Source organism: Scyliorhinus torazame, chromosome 14 (assembly GCF_047496885.1).
Source record: "Scyliorhinus torazame isolate Kashiwa2021f chromosome 14, sScyTor2.1, whole genome shotgun sequence".
Lineage (NCBI taxonomy): Eukaryota > Metazoa > Chordata > Chondrichthyes > Carcharhiniformes > Scyliorhinidae > Scyliorhinus > Scyliorhinus torazame.
Window position 1 is genome coordinate 36,272,381 of NC_092720.1, and position 20,027 is coordinate 36,292,407.

Here is a 20,027-nt window from a genome sequence, read left to right on the forward strand (position 1 = left end):
CGCTGCCATGCTTGTGTGTTGACTGGGAGTGAGTAGCGAAGGAGACTTTAAAAACAGCTCCTCCTTGTTAGCAGCGAGATGCTGAGGCGTGAATCTGGCGAATCAGATGGCGAGACAGCCAGTAATGGCGACAAGCCGGTGGGGGCTTATTTCCGGCACCATGTGCCATTAAATATAGGCTGTGATCTCACCGATTCAGCCGATGAGATACACCCCGCCAATCGCACTCAAAGTGACACTTAGAAACAGATGGCGGTCTCTGAGTTAATCCAGTATTTCCTGTTTTTATTTCAGATTTCCAGCATCCGCGGTATTTTGCTTTATATTAGTATAAATTAATATCTGGCGATAAATTTGCATGTTCCCAGGCTAGACTCTTATCCACTGGGATATTGAAAAACCATGCCCACACAAATCAACCAGAGTTTCTTATCTATTAAAATTGATGGATGAACAATCACGAGCGTGAGTATAATTCCTCAATATGTGCTCTTAGCTGCATAAGGTTTGTGCTGGGAGTGTGCAAGATTTATCATTCAATCCAATTAATTAAAAACACAATGAACTGAGACCACAAAGACCTTTGCATTGCTAATAGGATGCTTTTTTTTTTGGGTAAGAGTTTTATTGTTTCATTAAACATACAGCTTCAATGCACGAACTTAATGGAGCAAATCAAATCCTCTACTTCGGTCACAAACTGCCCCTGCTGACCAATGAGCACTTTGGAGATTCAAGACACACATTACATTTCAAAATGTCGACGGACTACCCACCCCCCACCACCCCGCACGCAATAAAAAAATACCAGTTACCGAAGAGCAACTAAAAGACAAAGATCACACGGATAGTACAAGATCATGTTCCGAGCAGGAAAAACTGAAGCAAATGCTAAAATGTTCAACTTGCACATAACAACATAATTTTGCATGAGGTGTACCAAGCCACCCCTTAAAACTTCTTTGCAGCTTTAATAGGAATGCACAGCAGTATCACTTTTAAAATACTTCTTCAAGTCTCATTACAATATGCATTACTGAAAACTAGGTATCTAAAGAGCGAGTCTCTCAACATTCTTGCCTGTATTTTAAAAAAATTAGTTATAAAAGCTTTCCATTAACATTAAAATTATTCTGTCGACAATTTACCTGATTTGACAGCAAGCTGTGGAAATCAGACGTTTAGGTGATTGCCGTACCTGGTGCTGCGGGCTTTTAAATTTTGACTCATAGATGTAGATTTAATTTATTAAAATCATGTGTCAGCCATTACATAAAGGTTTACTTTGTAAATAAAAAGAAAACATCTGTCTTCCTGGCATTTCAGCAGCACGTCGATCGTGGCCCTGTCAGATATTCTGACTAAAAGCTCCCCAGTAACACAATATTGTCTATTTAATATGTTTGTCTTTATTCTCGATTGTGTATTTTGATCTATGGGGAATATTTTTGTCCAACCAGTATGTAATGGTTAATGGGTGGCTCAAGTGCCCTGGGAACAGATGCTGAGGATGATGGAATGGTAGAAGCTTAATTAATATCAGTGGTGTTGTAGTCATTAACACAGATTAGATCACATGTGTGCCAAAGTAATCAGCTCCTTCAATATCACCAGGGTCTTCGAACCTGTATAATCTAATTCCACCTTTAATGATCCATTGTTTAAAAGAGATTTTTTTAAATCCCCACAGAAATAAACATTTAGTGATAACGAATATTCATAACTGATTTTTCAAAAAAGGTACTAATGATGAGGTTCCCTCTTCAAGGTAAATTCACTAAAACAAGCACCATAGCATGTAGAGATCAACTTTACATTTAAGCAAGACCCATTGTTTGATTTTGAGAATTATAATTTAAAGGGGTATTGTAGCCTCGCAACCCCTTTTTCCAATCAAATTGTTTTAAAGAATCAGCATTAAGTTGAACAATTTGTGTTTTTTAAAGTAACTTTAGAATGGGCGCTGATCTGTAGGGAATTGTTAAGAAAGAGATGTTGTGCCCATCAAAATGCTGGTTAAATGGGAAACAGAACAGTTGCCCACTATTTGTGAATGGATTTTTGTGTCGGGTGCAGTTTCTGTTTTGGTGTCGGGTGGGGCACAGCCATTGGCCGTTCTTCTGCCCTTTTCTCAATGAGACTGTCAACATTGTGATGAATTGCAGGCAGTCCTCATATTTCCAATATTCGACCCCGCCGGCACCGGCCTAGCCCCTGAAGGTGCGGAGGATGCCACACCTTCCGGGTAGCCCGACACCGGGGTGGTTCACGCCACTCCTCGGCGCCGGTACGGCCCGCCCCGCCGGGTAGAGGAGAATCCCGCCCGTGTTGAGAGTTTGTGTGTCACCCAGTTTTCCAATAAAATGAGTTAGAAATAATTATCAAAACACAAATTCCTACAGGCTATGGTGCATTATTATTTCACACACAGGAAAACATAAATATACCAACACCCAGGTTTTATAGCTTAGAGATCGTATAATTGTTTCTGTAAATAGTTCACAACCTAATAAGATAAATATTTTTCATGGTCAATAGCAACATTGAAAATATATTTCATTAACATAGCAAGTAGTTTAGAAACACAAACATTTTTCAATTGAAATATACAGCATAAAATTGGTTCGTACGATTAACTACTGGAAAATGACAATTTAGCTCAGAAAGTAAATCTGTTAGATCTTCTAGCGGTACATTGTCTTCAAAGTACTTAGCGTGTGTGTTTGTGTTGTGCGTGTGTGTGTTGTATGTTTGTGTTTGTACTTCCCTTTTTTGCACTCATAAAAGATAAGCGGTGTGCTTTACAAATCTTTTGTTTTAATGAGAGTGACCAGTGGTTTATCATCAGGGCTGTAATCTTCATAGGCCACTGGGGTTGCATCATACATCGCTGGCCTAGCCTTCTTGCCAAACCTAATAAAGAGGCCAGAGAGACAGTGTGAGGACACATACAGTAATAAAAACAATAAGGAAGAGAAATCTTTGCGAGCTCAAGGATATATGAGACTAAACCATAGGGCCCTCATAGCACCCCACACTAAAAATTACAATTTACACATCTTGGGCGTCATTCTCCGACCCCACGCCAGGTCGGAGAATGGCCGTTGGCCGCCGTGAATCCCGCCCCCGCCCCCGCCGAAGTCTCCGCTTCCGGAGATTGGTCGGGGGCGGGAATCCGGCCGCGCCGGTTGGCGGGACCCCCCGCTGGATTCTCCGGCCCGGATGGGCCGAAGTCCCGCCCAGGAATTGCCTGTCCCGCCGACGTAAATCAAACCTGGTATTTACCGGCGGGACCAGGCGGCGTGGGCGGGCTCCGGGGTCCTGGGGGGGGCGCGGGGCGATCTGACCCCGGGGGGTGCCCCCACGGTGGCCTGGCCCGCGATCGGGGCCCACCGATCCGCGGGCGGGCTTGTGCCGTGGGGGCACTCTTTCCCTTCCGCCTCCGCCACGGCCTCCACCATGGCGGAGGCGGAAGAGACTCTCCCCACTGCGCATGCGCGGGAAACTGACAGCGGCCGCTGACGCTCCCGCGCATGCGCTGGGAAACTGACAGCGGCCGCTGACGCTCCCGCGCATGCACCGCATTTCCGCGCCAGCTGGCGGGGAAACAAACGCCATTTCCGCCAGCTGGCGGGGCGGAAATCCCTCCGGCTTCGGCCTAGCCCCTCAATGTTGGGGCTAGGCCGCCAAAGATGCGGAGCATTCCGCACCTTTGGGCCGGCGCGATGCCCGTCTGATTGGCGCCGGCTTTGGCGCCAGTCGGCGGACATCCTGCCGTTGGGGGAGAATTTCGCCCCAGATGTTGAGATTAATAGCACCAGGACAGACTAGAGCAGTCATTATAACAGTGGTGCAATCATTGATAATGTTGCATTTTGTGAGGAGATAACAAAGAGGGTCAATGAGGGTAGCTCATTTGATGTAGACTATGTTTAGGTTTTGAATTGCAGTAGTCCTACGTGTCCTAATTGACTTGCCGTAGCCAGGTGAACTCTGCCGTGAGGCACTCTCTCAGTAAGCAGAAGTTTTATATCAGTCCAATAAAGACTTAACATTGAGAAAGTGCGATACAATCTTTGAACTCGAAACCTGGGCCCGAATTTTACACTTCCGGTCCCGCCGACAGCACACCCCTGCTGTGGGAAATCCCATTGCCAACAGTGAGACCGGAAGATCCTGCAGCCGGCACCTGGTGGGCCACCTTTGCCAGGAAATGTGTGGCGGGTTGCGTAGCAAATCCTGCCCATGGGGTCCAGAAATGGAGATAAAATAGTATTTTGGAACCCTGGATATTCTGCAGAGAAGCCACAACTCAGAAAGACACAGAAATGTTCAAACCTGCTAAAAGCTGCTGAAAAATACAAGGAATAGCAAACACAAACCAAAGGCTACAAGTGGAATATTGGGGGAGGGAGTCAGCAAATAAATGACTAAATGTAGGATTCACCAGCCTGCCAGCCGCATGTTTCTTGTGGCGGGAGGCGGCACGCCATTCGCTGGTGGCGGTATTTTCTGCTCCCACCGCTGTCAATGGGAATTCCCACTGAAGCCATCCCACGCCTTCAGGATACCGACTGGAGGGAGTGAAGTGCCGGCGGGGCAAGAGAATTCCGCTGGCGTGAACGGTCAGAGAATTCCCTCCTAAGGTGCTACTGGTGGCAGGGTTCCCGATCTGGTGTGGAATTGAGCGTCAGGCAAAAAATGGGATTAGAGCCCGATCACTTATCTGTCCCTTACAACTGCTGCTTTCTACATATCTGTCTGAGGCAGCAGGTGTAAGGGATAGGTAAGCGAAAAAGCAGTGATTTTTCAGTATTTCTGCCTGGACTGCTCTTTAGCGACCAGGCAGGGGTGACTGATAGGGTGGGCTGCCTCTGATATGGGGGGGACTCTGATATGGGAGGGGGTGTCTCTGATATGGGGGATCTCTGATATGGGGGGGTCTCTGATATGAGGGGTCTCTGATACGGTGGTTCTCTGATATGGGGGTCTCTGATACCAGGGGTCTCTAATATGAGGGGTCTCTGATACGGGGGTCTCTGATATGGTAGGTTTCTGATATGCAGGGTCTCTGATATGCGGGGTCTCTGATATGGGGGATCTCTGATATGGGGAATCTCTGATATGAGGCGTCTCTGATATGAGGGGTCTCTGATATGAGGGTCTCTGATATGAGGGGCTCTGATATGGGGGATCTCTGATATGAGGGTCTCTGATATGTGGGGTCTCTAATAAGGGGGTCTCTGATATGGGGGGTCTCTGATATGAGGGGTCTCTGATATGAGGGTCTCTGATATGTGGGGTCTCTAATAAGGGGGGTCTCTGATATGGGGGGTCTCTGATATGGGGGGTCTCTGATACGGGGGTCTCTGATACGGGGGGTCTCTGATATGGGGGGGGTCTCTGATATGCGGGGTCTCTGATACGGGGGGGTCTCTGATACGGGGGGGTCTCTGATATGGGGGTCTCTGATATGGTGGTGGTCTCTGATATGGGGGGTCTCTGATATGGGGTCTCTGATATAGGGGTGGTCTCTGATATGGGGGGGTCTCTGATATGGGGTCTCTGATATGGGAGGGTCTCTGATATGGGGGGTCTCTGATATGAGGGGGTCTCTGATATGAGGGAGTCTCTGATATGGGGGTCTCTGATATGGGGGGTCTCTGATATGGGGGGTCTCAGATATGGGATCTCTGATGGCGGGGTCTCTGATATGGGGGTCTCTGATATAGGAGGTCTCTGATATGGGGGTCTCTGATATGGGGTCTCTGATATGAGGGTTTTTTGATATGAGGGGTCTCTGATATGAGGGGCCTCTGATATGGGGTCTCTGATATGGGGTCTCTGATATGAGGGGTCTCTGATACAGGGGGCTCTGCTATGAGGGGTCTCTGATATGGGGTATCTGATATGATGGGTCTCTTATATGGGGTCTCTGATATGAGGGGTCTCTGATATGGGATCTCTGATATGTGGTCTCTGATATGGGGTCTCTGATATGAGGGGTCTCTGATATGGGGTCTCTGATATGAGGGGTCTCTGATATGGAGTCTCTAATATGGGGTCTCTGATATGAGGGGTCGCTGATACAGGGGGCTCTGATATGAGGGGTCTCTGATATGGGGGGTCTCTGATACAGGGGTCTCTGATGTGATGGGTCTCTGATATGGGGTCTCTGATATGAGGGGTCTCTGATATGGGGTCTCTGATATGAGGGGTCTCTGATATGGAGTCTCTAACATGGGGTCTCTGATATGAGTGGTCTCTGATACAGGGGGCTCTGATATGAGGGGTCTCTGATATTGGGTATCTGATATGGGGGTCTCTGATACAGGGGTCTCTGATGTGATGGGTCTCTGATATGGGGTCTCTGATATGAGGGGTCTCTGATATGAGGGGTCTCTGATATGAGGTGTTATGGGGGTCTATGATGGGGGTCTCTGATTGTGGTCTCTGATGGAGGGATTGGATGGGGTCTCTGATGGGTTGGTGTGTTGTGGGGGTTCTGCTGGGGGTCACTAATGGGGGCTCTGATGGGGTCTCTGATGGGGTCTCTGATAGGGATCTCTGATGGGGTCTCTGATGGAGGTCTCTGATGGAGGGATTGGATGGGGTCTCTGATGGTGGTCTGTGATGGTGGGATTGAATGGGGTCTCTGATGGGGATTGGTGCGTGGTGTGATGGGGGGGTTCTGCTGGGGGTCACTAATGGGGGCACTGATGGGGTCTCTGATGGGGTCTCTGATGGGGATTGGTGGGTGGTGTGATGGGGGGGTTCTGCTGGGGGTCACTAATGGGGGCTCTAATGGGGTCTCTGATGGAGGTCTCTGATGGGATCTCTGATGGAGGTCTCTGATGGGGGATCTGATGCCGGTCTCTGTTGAAGGTCTCTGATGGGGGGTCTGATGGTGATCTCTGCAGGGGTGAGGGGGCAGTGATGGGGGTCTCTGGTGGGGGGGTCTAATGTGCAAGTCTGGTTTGGGGGTCTGATAGGGGGGCTGGGGTGGGGTGGACAAGATTTGCATAGTGGGGGAGGGGAGCCATCGATCAACTTTGGAGACACCTATGCTGAATACGTACATCCTTGACACACCGTGGGGTTCAGCTTGTCAGGGCCACGCTGGCAAATGCTTGCATCAATCCACGCCCGGGTGAATGTCAGCCGAGAGGGCCAGAGAATCACAGAAGCATGGGCTGGGATTCTCTGATCCCGCGCCGGATTGTGGATTCGCCAGGGGGGCGCGAGAAGCGCGCCACGCCGCTCCGACGCTGGCCCGCCGATTCGCCGCCGACTGGAGAATCGCCACAGATCGCGCCTGCGGGGTCGCCGTCGCGCTGGGCAGGGTCCATTGAAAGCATCCCCCCCGCTGATTCTCCACACCTAGGCGGGCTGAGTGCCCGCTGAATTCGGTCGAGTCCCGCCGGCGTGGTTACGTATGGTAACACCCAATGGGACCTTGAAGTTCTGGCTGCGGGGGCCGTCTTGGTGGGGGGGGGGTGGGGGGGGATCCGACTCTGGTGGAGGCCTCCACGGTGGCCAGGCCCTCGAACGGGGCCTACTGATCGGCGGGTGGGCTAATTCCGGGGGGTGGGGGTCTCTGATCCCCCACGCCGGGCCTCTGTAGGGCTCCGCCATATTGCCCGGGGGCCGACGCGGAGACGAGAGCCCATTCGCATGCGCGGACCCGCGCCGGCCGTGGCGCTCCGGCTTTCGAGTGCCGGAGCAGCAGACACCACTCCGGCGCCGTACTAGTTCCCGAGGAAGGGGTGCGTGCCTGGTCCTGGAGCCCCATTGACGCTGGAGTCGCTCGCGCAGCTTTTGACGCCGACGTCAGAACTTGGCCGCGAGATCAGAGAATCCCGGCCATGGAGTTTCCGACTGCACGGTTGACGTGTGGTCTGAGCGGTCGGGATCCTGGCGTGTTGGCTGCGGACGGTGTCCAGCAGCACGACACCCAGCCGGGATCCGTGCCGCTGGCCGTGTGGGCTTCCACGAGGGCTGGGAAGACTGGTGGGTGGTGGCCAGGGGGTGGCCTGTGGGGTCGCGGATGGCAGGTCGGGTCCGCGCACGACGCAACCCCTGCAGGTCGTCGCCATACCATGTGCGGCCACAGACCCGGCCATTCTCCGGCCATTATTGGCTCAGGTGCCGGGGTTTCACCCGATGCCGCTGCTAGCCCCTCACTGGTCCCAGAATCGGTGAGGGTGCGGCGCCGATTTTGGCATTGTAAAACGCTCGCGCAGTCTTCGTTTCAGCCGGCACTTAGCCACTGCAATGGAGAATCCAGCCCAGGGAATGGGAATGCTAGGTTACTGAGAAGTACAAGAGCTGGAAAGTGGGATTAGGCTGGATAGCTTTTTTTCTTCTGGGCGGCACAGGCATGATAGGCCAAGTGTTTTTATGTTTCTTTGCACTGGGAAATATTTTTATGTTACCAAGGTGATGAATAATCTTGTACACCCATACCTGGCATGTCGGATCGAAGCTATCGCACTGCTGAATTCACTGTCAATGCTCCGGCAGTTGTAGAATTCTTCGTAAGATGGTCTGGAAGAGCCCTGGTACTCAATGCGGCTAATGCGACAGATCCCCACAATCAAAATGATGAGCATCAGAACAAAGGCCACACAGAGGGCTCCAATGATAATGTAGAGAGAGTGACGGGGCATGTTATTCAGACTCTCAGCCATCCGATCAGACTTCCATTCCAGGTCTACACAAAAACAGACGGAGATATTCAAGGTAAAGCTACAGCCCTCTAGTCTTTCACAGAATCACAGAAGTGTGATGGCGCAGAAGCAGACCATCTAGTCCATCGTGTCCGCAACGTCTCTCCAAATGAGCATTATGGTGTCGTGCCATTCTACGCCATTCCCCTGCCTTCTCCTCATACTCCTGCATATTGTCTCTGTTCAAATAATCACATAATGCCCTCTTGAATGCCACTACACGTCCAGACATTGTGTTCCAGCCCAAAACCACTCGTGATGAAAAATTTTTTTCTCACTTCATATTTGCATCCTTTGCAAATCACTTTAAATCTGTGCCCTCTCATTCTTGATCCTTTTACGAGCAGGAACAGTTTCTGCCTGTGTGCTCTGCCCAGCCCCCTCATGATTCTGAGCATCTCTATCAAATTTCCTCTCAGCCTTCTTCTCTCGAAGGAGAACAGTCCCAACCTCTCTAATATATCCTCGTAACTGAAGTTCCTCATTCCTGGATAATTGTTTTTGACATGAAAAAAATGGCGTTATCCAATAATTTGGATTCAGTCATGTAAACAATGCAGCAAATTGAAATGTTGGTGCTAAAAAATGGACCTATCAGACTTTAGTGAGTTTTGAATTACGAGAAAATTACGAGCTGTCCCAACACATTATCCCATTCTGGCTAAATATCTTGGAGCTCAAATTAATGCAGCGGCAGTTTGGGATTTATTGGGGGGATCGCAGGAGACCAAATTTCACAAAGTGGGGGAAAAAAGGTCAAAATGAAAGATTTTAAAGAAATCAATACTATTCAACACTTTCTGGAACTTGTGCGTCTTTCTAGCAGAAAAAATAAAAGCGCTTAAATATGGGCAGCAAACGTTCCTTGCTGCTGTATTGAGCTAAGGGCAACGTTTGTAATGCTAATAGTCAGTGCCCTTCTCCATTAAATACTTGGTATCAAACACTTTAAAAGACTTTTGGAATGAATATGTCTTCCGGTAAAGGAGAGGTCCACCCGTGTAATTCCTGATCAAGGCTAATCGACAGGTTCAAGAAGACTGAAGTGCTTACGAACATCGCAGTTAATTCCAACCCAGCCATGTGGGCAGTGGCAGGTGTAGCCATTTTGCTGATTCATGCACGTCCCTCCATGATGGCAAGGATTACTGTCGCACTCATTTATATCAGCCTCACATACTTCACCTGCACAAACAGAAGAATGACAGGAGCCATGGTTAAATGTGGAAGAACATTTTGGGAAATAAAATGTCCCCCTTCTCCATCCAATGACCGATATTATGGGCAATCACACAGAATGTCGGTGTGGTGATATTTTACGCAGAGCTTTGATTGGCTGCAAACAAAAACATCTTCCCAGCATTCTTTGCTGAATTAATCACCATGGTGACACAGAAAAGGGTAAATTCTGAACCTGTATCCGGTGGGTAGTTACCAGGTGGGAGCAGATTGCCTGTCCATTGTAGAACCTGCAATATTTCAGTTAGAACCATAGAATGCCTACACTGCAGAAGGAGGCCATTTGACCCATCAAGTCTGCACTAACTCTCTGAAAGAGCGCCCTAACTAGGCCCACTGCCCCGCAACCCCACCCAACCGTTGGACACTGAGGGACAATTTAACATGGCCAATCCACCTAACCTGCACATTTTGGACTGTGGAAGGAGCACCTGTAGGAAACCCACACAGACACGGGGAGAACGTGCAGACTCCACACAGACAGTCACCCAAGGTCAGAATTGAATCTGGGCCCCTGGTTCTGTGAGGCAGCAGTGCTAACCACTGTGTCACCATGCTGCCCAGTTGCAGTGATTTCAATTCTTGCTCTGCACCAATGGTTTTGCTGCCCACACTGAAGCAAAATAGTCAATCAGAAATAAAATGATTGAAAGTTTCTGCCACAACAACTGGAACTGAAATGCTTTGCCTGAATAAATGATTAGAAACACGATGAATGTTGAATCTGAACTATCGAACCATAGAAAAACTACGGTGCAGAAAGAGGCCATTCAGCCTGTTGTGTTTTATACTCTGGGATAACACAGGCTGCAACTCGATGCAGCTTTGACCAAAAGATACTCCAAGTAATTTCAATGTGATTTATTGAACCATTAGCACAGTTTTCTATGAGTTCGACTCTCCTGCTAATCTTCCTATAGTAACTCAGTCTAACTAACCAGTCTGCTCTAAGCCACGTGGTGGGTGTGATGCTTCTGATCTGCCCCTGTCCTACTCTCTTAAGTGTCGCCTGTGGAAAAAGACAGAGCATGTGTGCCCTGTCCATATATATGGGTTGTGTAATGCCCCCTTGTGGTAGTGTCACCTCTGGGTGTCTTCACTGCCCATTGGTTGTGTCCTAGTCTATGTGTTCATTAGCTGTATGTCTACATGTCATGACATCTCTGGTGCTCCCTCTGGTGTTTACTTAGTTGTGGTGTATTTACATTAACCTCTTGTGTATTTACAGTGATGCATTATCACCATTCAGCCCATTGTGTCTGTGCTGGCTAAAATAAGAGAAAAAAGAAACTAGTCATTCATTTTTATCCCGCTTTCCAGTACCTGGTCCATAGCCTTGCAAGTTACAGCACTTCAGATGCAGATCCAGTTAGCTTTTTAAATGAGTTGAGCATTTCAGCCTCAACCACCAACTTAGGCAGTGAATTCCCAATGCCCACTGCTCTCTGGATGGAAATCATTTCCTCATGTTCCCTCAAATCCTTCTACCAATCACCTTCAATCTATGCCCCCTGGAAATTGACCCCTCGGCTCAGGGGGAAAAAGTAGGCCTCTCATAATTTTGTACACCTTAATTAGGTCACCCTTTAATCTCCTCTGTTCGAAGGAAAATAACCCTATCCTATCCATTCTCTCCTCATAACTGCAACTTTCAAACCCTGGCAACATTCTTGTAAATCTCCTCTGCACTCTCTCCAGAGCAATTATGCCCTTCTGCAACATGGTGTCCGAACTGTGCACAAAATTCTGTAGTCTAACCAGCGTTTTATACAGTCCCATCATTACATCCCTGCTAGGCTTAGAACTGGGACATGATGGAAATTGTGTAGGATGTTGCTCGGCCTCTGAACGAGAAAGGTAGAGTAAGATTTCAGGTGCGAGCCTGCCCTGAAATCCTGTGCAATCTCATTTCGGCCCTTGTCTGGGCATGCAATGGGGCTTCCTGATGAGCCCACCTTCATGACCGTAAGTTCTTTTACTGGAAGGACTGAATACATTAGAATATGGCACAGCTATCAAAGTTGTATCACCGTTCACAGAAAAATGAGTCACATTTTGTTGCAGGAAAAAATGGTTGTAAAACCGCCTTTCACCAACTGCGTGTTCAGACACACTGAACATACAACAACTGCGTGTTCAGACACACTGAACATACAACAACTGCGTGTTCAGACACACTGAACATACAACAACTGCGTGTTCAGACACACTGAACATACAACAACTGCGTGTTCAGACACACTGAACATACACCAACTGCGTGTTCAGACACACTGAACATACAACAACTGCGTGTTCAGACACACTGAACATACAACAACTGCGTGTTCAGACACACTGAACATACAACAACTGCGTGTTCAGACACACTGAACATACAACAAGTGTGTTCAGACACACTGAACATACAACAACTGCGTGTTCAGACACACTGAACATACAACAACTGTGTGTTCAGACACACTGAACATACAACAACTGCGTGTTCAGACACACTGAACATACAACAACTGCGTGTTCAGACACACTGAACATACAACAACTGTGTGTTCAGACACACTGAACATACAACAACTGCGTGTTCAGACACACTGAACATACAACAACTGCGTGTTCAGACACACTGAACATACAACAACTGCGTGTTCAGACACACTGAACATACAACAACTGCGTGTTCAGACACACTGAACATACAACAACTGCGTGTTCAGACACACTGAACATACAACAACTGCGTGTTCAGACACACTGAACATACAACAACTGCGTGTTCAGACACACTGAACATACAACAACTGCGTGTTCAGACACACTGAACATACAACAACTGCGTGTTCAGACACACTGAACATACAACAACTGCGTGTTCAGACACACTGAACATACACCAACTGCGTGTTCAGACACACTGAACATTTGAAAAGGGCACAGGAGGTGTCTAACTGCATAAAATTTGATAATAACAGTACTGCCATTGCATTAACACAACAAAATTAAACAAGCGTTTCTGTGACTAGAAATTAAACACTGCACCCACATGCATATCTTTTCAAGAAACTACCAATTAATGGATTAATTGCATTCATTTGCTACCTGATGCCTGGATCAAAACCTAAGAGCAACCTTGGTGACCTGAGAGCTACCCTGTACTTGAACAACTCATTTATTGCATTTACATTGGGCTGGATTTTATAGACCTCACTGGACATGTTTTCAGCAGGGGGCTGGGAGGGTGGGGGTGGGGGGTGGGGGGGCAGACAAACATATAAAATACAGTGGGTGACTCGCCCACCCACCTTCCTTCCTGCCCACCCCTGGGGGGGGGGGGGGCAGACAAACATATAAAATACAGTGGGTGGCTCGCCCACCCACCTTCCTGCCCACCCCTGGGGGGGGGGGGGCCAGACAAACATATAAAATACAGTGGGTGGCTCGCCCACCCACCTTCCTGCCCACCCCTGGGGGGGGGGGGGGGGCAGACAAACATATAAAATACAGTGGGTGGCTCGCCCACCCACCTTCCTGCCCACCCCTGGGGGGGGCAGACAAACATATAAAATACAGTGGGTGGCTCGCCCACCCACCTTCCTGCCCACCCCTGGGGGGGGGGGGGGGCAGACAAACATATAAAATACAGTGGGTGGCTCACCCACCCACCTTCCTGCCCACCCCTGGGCTGATTGCCATAAAAACAATGTGCGGATGCCAAAATCAGTAGCCCACCTGATTTAAATAATAAATAATTAAACATCAATCAGGCTTGTTAGTCAGCCTCCTGACCTGTATAATATACCGCCCACGCCATAAAGCAGTAGCTGTGGGCACGATTGTTTTGTGGCCTAGATGTAAAGTGGCAGGAATCAAGGAGGGGCCACCTCATTCAGGAGGTCCCCTGTCTATATTGGGGGCACCCTCCCCAAGATGTCATCCCGACTTCCTCCCTCGCCACTGCCCCCAAAACCCTGGCTTCCTGGCCTCCAAATGAATGACAAATGAGCGGCCAGATTTGTGGCCGGTGATCGGTTTCCAACGCCGTGTTTTTTGAACCAGCGTGAAATACAGTGTGCTTTTTCCTTCCAATTTAAAAATAGTATCAAATCAAAAGGAAAAGCCTACAATACTGCAAAGATTCATGGTCAGTCAGAAAATTAGACAGATTTTAGAAATCAGCAAAGAATGACTAAAAAAGAGAGGGAGAAATTAGAGTGTAAGAGACATCCAGAAATATAAAAATAGCTGGAGCTGCTTCAAGCTTTTTTTAAAGGAAAAAGAGTAGCTAGAGTCAACATTGGTCCCTTTGAGGGTGAAAATTAATAACGGGAAACAAGAAAATGGCGGAAGTGTTGATTGGATATTTTGCATATGACTTCAATATAGAAGATATAAAAGGACACAAAAGAGTAGTTAAAAGTAGGTAGCCCGACATCTCTTGTAGGGAAAATGTTAGTATCCATTATGAACGAGGTATGAGCAGGACGTTTAGAAAAAAATAATACAGTCAGGTAGAGTCAACACGGTTTTCTGAAATGGAAATCATGTTTGATTGATTTATTAGAATTCTGGAGTAAGTAACAAGCAACATGGATAAAGGGGGACCTGTAGATGTGGTGGACTTGGATTTCCAAAAGGCATTTGACAAGGTGTCACATCAAAGGTTACTTCACAAAATAAAAGTTCAAGGTGTTGGGGGCATCATATTAGAACACAAGAACTAGGAGCAGAGGTTGGCAATTCAGCCCCTGAAGCCCACTCTACCATTCAATACGATTGTGACTGATCTCCTCTCGGCCTCAGCTCCACCTTCCTGCCCGTTCTCCATATTTCTGGCCAAAATGGATAACCTCGCACTTATCCATGATAAACTCCACTGCCAAATGTTGGCCCTATTTAACCTATCTAAATTTCATATTTTCCCATTGCAAATTACAATGCTACCTATATTAGCGTGGATTGGTTAGCTAACAGGAAGCAGTGAGTAGAGATAAACGGACCATTTTCAAGTTGGCAAGCTGTAACTAGCGGAGTGTCACAGGGGTCAGAGGCCGGGGCCTCAACTATTTACAATTTATATCAATGAGCTGGATGAAGGGGCTGGGTATATGGCAGCTAAATTTGCAGATATTTGTAACACTTACCTGGAAGCGCCATGTGTCCATTCCTGGAACGAGAACATCTGTGACCTGTGTTTAAACCCTTCAGATTCATTAGCTGCAAGTCATTCATTTATTTCTAGAAGTGGGCTGTGATTGACAGCTTCCACAAAACAGCTGCAGGCTTGATTCATTCATCTCCCTTCATGGGTGAGAGACTCTACATGCTGAAGCTCCAATGTTTACAAATATCAACCACATCAAAGAGAGGTAAATACATTCCAACCACTCAAGCATGTGATTGCAAGCTTCCAGGCAGAGGTCTCTCTCATGGAGGGTCTCTAGTGGGGGTCTCTTCAATTACGGTGTCTCTGGTGGGATATCAGGATCTAATTCTTAGGACAAATAACTATTTTATTTCAATCCTCTTGCAACTGTTTGTGTTTTTCTTCTGCTCACTTCCTCATTCCTTCTCTCACCTCTGCTTTGTTTGGTTTCCTCTTTCTCTGTCATCTCTTAACTGGCTGTTTGGCTAAGACTGCTTTCCTAAATCCTTTGCTCCTTCTATAAGACATTCCTTCCTTCCCACTTCTTCCTCTTCTATATGTCTCCCACTCCGTGTGCTTTGCAGGGCTGAGTAAAAGGTGCTTGCTTCTACCTCATGCATACTGTGCATCCACGTCATTTGAAACTGAAACTTGTACAATATCCAGCATCGCAGCATATGTTATCTTCTATCCAGCATGTGACACACCATTGAGAGCAGTTGCTTTGTAAAGTTTAAGGCCGGTTTATGCTGAGAAGGCTAGAAATGTTCTTCGCAAAACAGTTAGAAGCCTGAGTTCGAAGGCCTTAGAGACAGTTCCTTTGCTGTTCTGTGCTACTTGCCTGTAAATCCAGGTACACAAATACAGGTGGTATTAAGCTCCTGGCTGGTGCAGGTACCTCCATTCTGACAGCTGATCGTGGTACAGGGATCCTTGTACTGATCGCAGTATTTGCCTGAAAATAAATGGGGCAAGATTATGTTACGTGCCGCTTTTAATATCGTCAAATGCCCGCGAACCTGGCATGACCAATGGAGTCCTGAAACACTGGCCCATGTTGGAAGTTACTGCCTTGCTTTGTCTCCTTATTTTCACAGGCTGTGTAAGGGATGAAGTGAGATTTTACCCCCGCTCCCCGGAATGCTATCTGGGGAACCCTGGAATCAGTAGGGATCTACTTGGGATCAGTGGGTTCCTGTCTTTATCTGATGGGTACTTCTGGTTTGATATAATAATAACTCTGGTGGGAAACTAATTGAACCCACTGGGACAGCCAAGATTTATAAATTTCTAATGTGTCTTCTTCGGTTTTGAAATTGTTCCGAAACACAACATAGGAAGAATTTCTACACTGTACCTCGGTACACGTGACAATAAATCAAATCCAATCTAATCCAATCTTCTTGCAGAGGGAGCTACGTTATTAGAAAAACCATCCAGCAGAGATTAATAGAGGGTAAAATTGTTTGAAGTTGAGGTTGAGAGAATCCCGTTACCAGGGATAGAGCTTAGGTGAGGCAAAGCTGTTTTCTTATTCTTAACTTCTATTTTCATCTTTAAAAATCCGTGTCTTAATATTTTGGCTGTATCTCCCTATCCAGTCTTAGCTTGTATGTTGTCAGGCAATGTGTAGATGAGCAATGTCCAGCCTCTGCTCTTACTAAACTTCACTTCCAATTTATTGTTCCATTCCCTCATAGTCTAACTGAGACAGTCTGTGGTTTGTCAGACAGAATTACTCCTACCTGCCGCTCTACGGTGCTCAAGAATGCAGTACCAGTCCAATGCCAATCATCATTTAAGTGCTGCCATTTTGATGCATACATTTTGACAGGGAATGAATGTCGGTTGTATTTCAATAATTATGGGGTAATCAGTCCGGTGATATTGTAAGTTATTGCCCAGAATTCTCCGGCCTTTTAGGATTCATTTTTTCTGTTGGCAGCGCAGCCCTGCCCGCTGGTTTCCTGGCGGCATGGGGTGGCTTCAATGGGAAATCCCATTGACAAGCGGCGGGAGAATCCCGTCCATTGTGTGCAGAGATCAAGAATAATCAACATCTCCTGTGGAATGCTCTGAATTGATGACGATGGTTCTGTACTGAGGGGTGGTGGAGCACAGGGTTGGCATGGAAAGGGTAGCAACTGTGTCAGGCATGCGGCCTGACTCTTGGAAAGGGCTTGGTTGAGGCCTATGCACAAGCTTCAGAAAGGAATAACGTGATTGTGATAAAGCAAGTAAGTCAAGAGTCTCCAATATCAGTAAACTAACTGCTACAATGAGAGGGTTTTCATGACAAAGAATGGAATGATGAGTTCTAACTGCAACTTAAATCCAGTTGTTTAATTAACTCTAAATATGCACCCTCTCCCACTCCCCTCAATGAGTTTATCCACTGTTTAGCAGAATCATTCGGCACAGCAAAATTCCAAATTTAATTCCTGATCCCGACTGAGTTAATCGACCTCTGATTGGAACATACAATTGGCCTCAGAAAGAGAAGGAACAGTTGGCCAAGATTCCAGGCCCTGACCCTATCTGTAGGCCTAGTCTCTTTCATTTGGGCATCATTTTCTCGTTCTTTTTTGGTCCAGTTTGCAATGTATTTTCTGACTTGTTTGGGTTCTCCCTGTTTCGCTTTATGCCGTCATTTGAAAGCCGAGGGTTTGGGGGCGGGACGATGGTCAAATGAGCTTTAACAAATGCTGTTCTACAACTCACTGCTGATAAGTAAGAGTTTTAAAATTGTTAATAGCTCCCCCTCCCCTTGGGGACGTGCTTCGCCTCTTCATGAAAGAACCTTGTGACCAGGAAAATTCTGTCATGAGGACAAATAGGAGTGGATTCCTACCGCCCATGTGAAACGGAAACAAATCAGATCCTAACTTAAAACAATCAGCATCAGAAAAACAATAGAAAATGAAATGAAATGAAAATCGCTTATTGTCACAAGTAGGCTTCAAATGAAGTTACTGTGAAAAGCCCCTAGTCGCCACATTCCGGCGCCTGTTTGGAGAGGCTGGTACAGGAATTGAACCGTGCTGCTGGCCTGCCTTGGTCTGCTTTAAAAGCCAGCTATTTAGCCCAGTGCTAATCCAGCCCGATCTGGTGGAGGTTCTACTCTGTTTGAAAAGGCACATGCATTTTGAAAGTTTACACTTTAGTTAGTCAAAGAGTTAAAGGTGTATTCTCCTACAGCACCAAAGAAATGTATTCAATGTCCCTACATACATGCCTCAAAGACATTCCATGACCTACCTTTATAGTCATCAGGGCACTGGCATTCATACCCATTTACCAAGTCTTTGCAGGTGCCTGAATTCTGACAAGGTACTGAAAGGCACTCGTTGTATTCTTCCTCACAATACAGACCATGGTAACCTGTGGAGAACAATGTCTTCATACTTCAATTGCAACATGCACTCCCGGCAAAGACAGCTTCAGACCGCAGCTGAAGGTGAACCTGAGGGCAAAAGACACTTACTGATCTACATTAATAATGTATGAACCAATTAAATATAAATATGACCTGAAGTATAACTGTGGGCAGTCTTGTACTGCGGACTTGCACCTCATAGGAACAGGATTGAGATTCTCCAACCATCCAAGATAATGATCGGATTCTTTACATACCGAGCACACTGAAACAAGCCATTCATTCGATCCAAACAGTTCATGCTAGCAATAGTGCTCCACTTGAGCCTCCCTGCACTCCCCCCATTATTAGCCATAATCGAATGGCGGAACAAACTCGATGGGCCGAATGGTCTAATTCTGCTCCTATATCTTATGGTCTATCTAATTCCATTAACATAACCCTCCATTCCTTTCTCCCTCATGTGCTTATCTAGGTCTCTCTTAAATACATCTACACTATTTGCATCCACCAGTTCTTGTGAAAGCAAATTCCACACTCTAACTGCCCTCTGGGTAAAGACGTTTCTTCTGAATTTCCTGTCGAATTTCTTGATGATTATCTTATATTGATGGCCTCTCATTTTCCTCTTCCTCAAGAGTGACAAATAGTTACATAACCAAGGAGAGCAACTTCAGTCACTCTTACAGGTTGTGCAAGAGCACCCATTCCATCAATACACATGGGCGTCATTCACCGACCCCCCGCCGGGTTGGAGAATCGCCGGGGGCTGCCGTGAATCCTGCCCCCGCCGGTTGCCGAAGTCTCCGGTACCGGATATTCGGCGGGGGCGGGAATCGGGCCGCGCCGGTTGGCGGGCCCCCCCGCTCGATTCTCCGGCCCGGATGAGCCGAAGTCCCGCCGATAAATTGCCTGTCCCGCCGGCGTGGATTAAATCACCTTTTGAACGGCGGGACAAGGCGGCGTGGGCGGGCTCCGGGGTGCTGGGGGGGGGGCGGGGCGATCTGGCCCCGGGGGTGCCCCCACAGTGGCCTGGCCCGTGATCGGGGCCCGCCGATCCGCGGTCTCCACGATGGCGGAGGTGGAAGAGACTCCCTCCACTGCGCATGCGTGGGAAACTGTCAGCGGCCGCTGATGCTCCCGCGCATGCGCCGCCCGGGGATGTCATTTCCGCGCCAGCTGGCGTGGCAACAAAGGCCGTTTCCGCCAGCTGGCGGGGCGGAAATCCCTCCGGCGCCGGCCTAGCCCCTCAATGTTGGGGCTCGGCCCCCAAAGATGCGGAGCATTCCGCACCTTTGGGGCGGCGCGATGCCCGTCTGATTGGCGCCATTTTGGGCGCCAGTCGACGGACACCGCGCCGTTTCGGGAGAATTTCGCCACAGATCTGTCATTCCCTTAGAAACTATTCTCCAGTATAGCCAGGAAGTCTATGGCCGGAATTCTCCGGCTGTTGGGATCCTTTTTTCCCGCTGGCAGAGACCGCCGGCCTGTGGATTTCCTGGCAGCGTGCAATGGCTTCAATGGGAAATCGCATTGACAAGTG

At 47.8% G+C, this 20,027-nt stretch overlaps 1 protein-coding gene across 3 annotated transcripts in view; it reads right to left on the reverse strand.

The window, feature by feature from the left end:
• Positions 1–582: 582 nt before the first annotated feature.
• dner (delta/notch-like EGF repeat containing) overlaps positions 583–20,027 on the reverse strand; it is a 384,518-nt gene continuing 365,073 nt past the window's right edge. For all 3 annotated transcript variants that reach the window (XM_072473932.1, XM_072473930.1, XM_072473929.1), the window contains 5 exons: positions 18,367–18,489; positions 15,950–16,063; positions 9,783–9,914; positions 8,467–8,713; positions 583–2,913 (listed from right to left, as the gene is read on the reverse strand). In XM_072473932.1, coding sequence (XP_072330033.1) covers positions 2,802–2,913; positions 8,467–8,713; positions 9,783–9,914; positions 15,950–16,063; positions 18,367–18,489 — 728 coding nt within the window. In that variant the 3' untranslated portion in view covers positions 583–2,801. The remainder of the gene's footprint in view (positions 2,914–8,466; positions 8,714–9,782; positions 9,915–15,949; positions 16,064–18,366; positions 18,490–20,027) is intronic.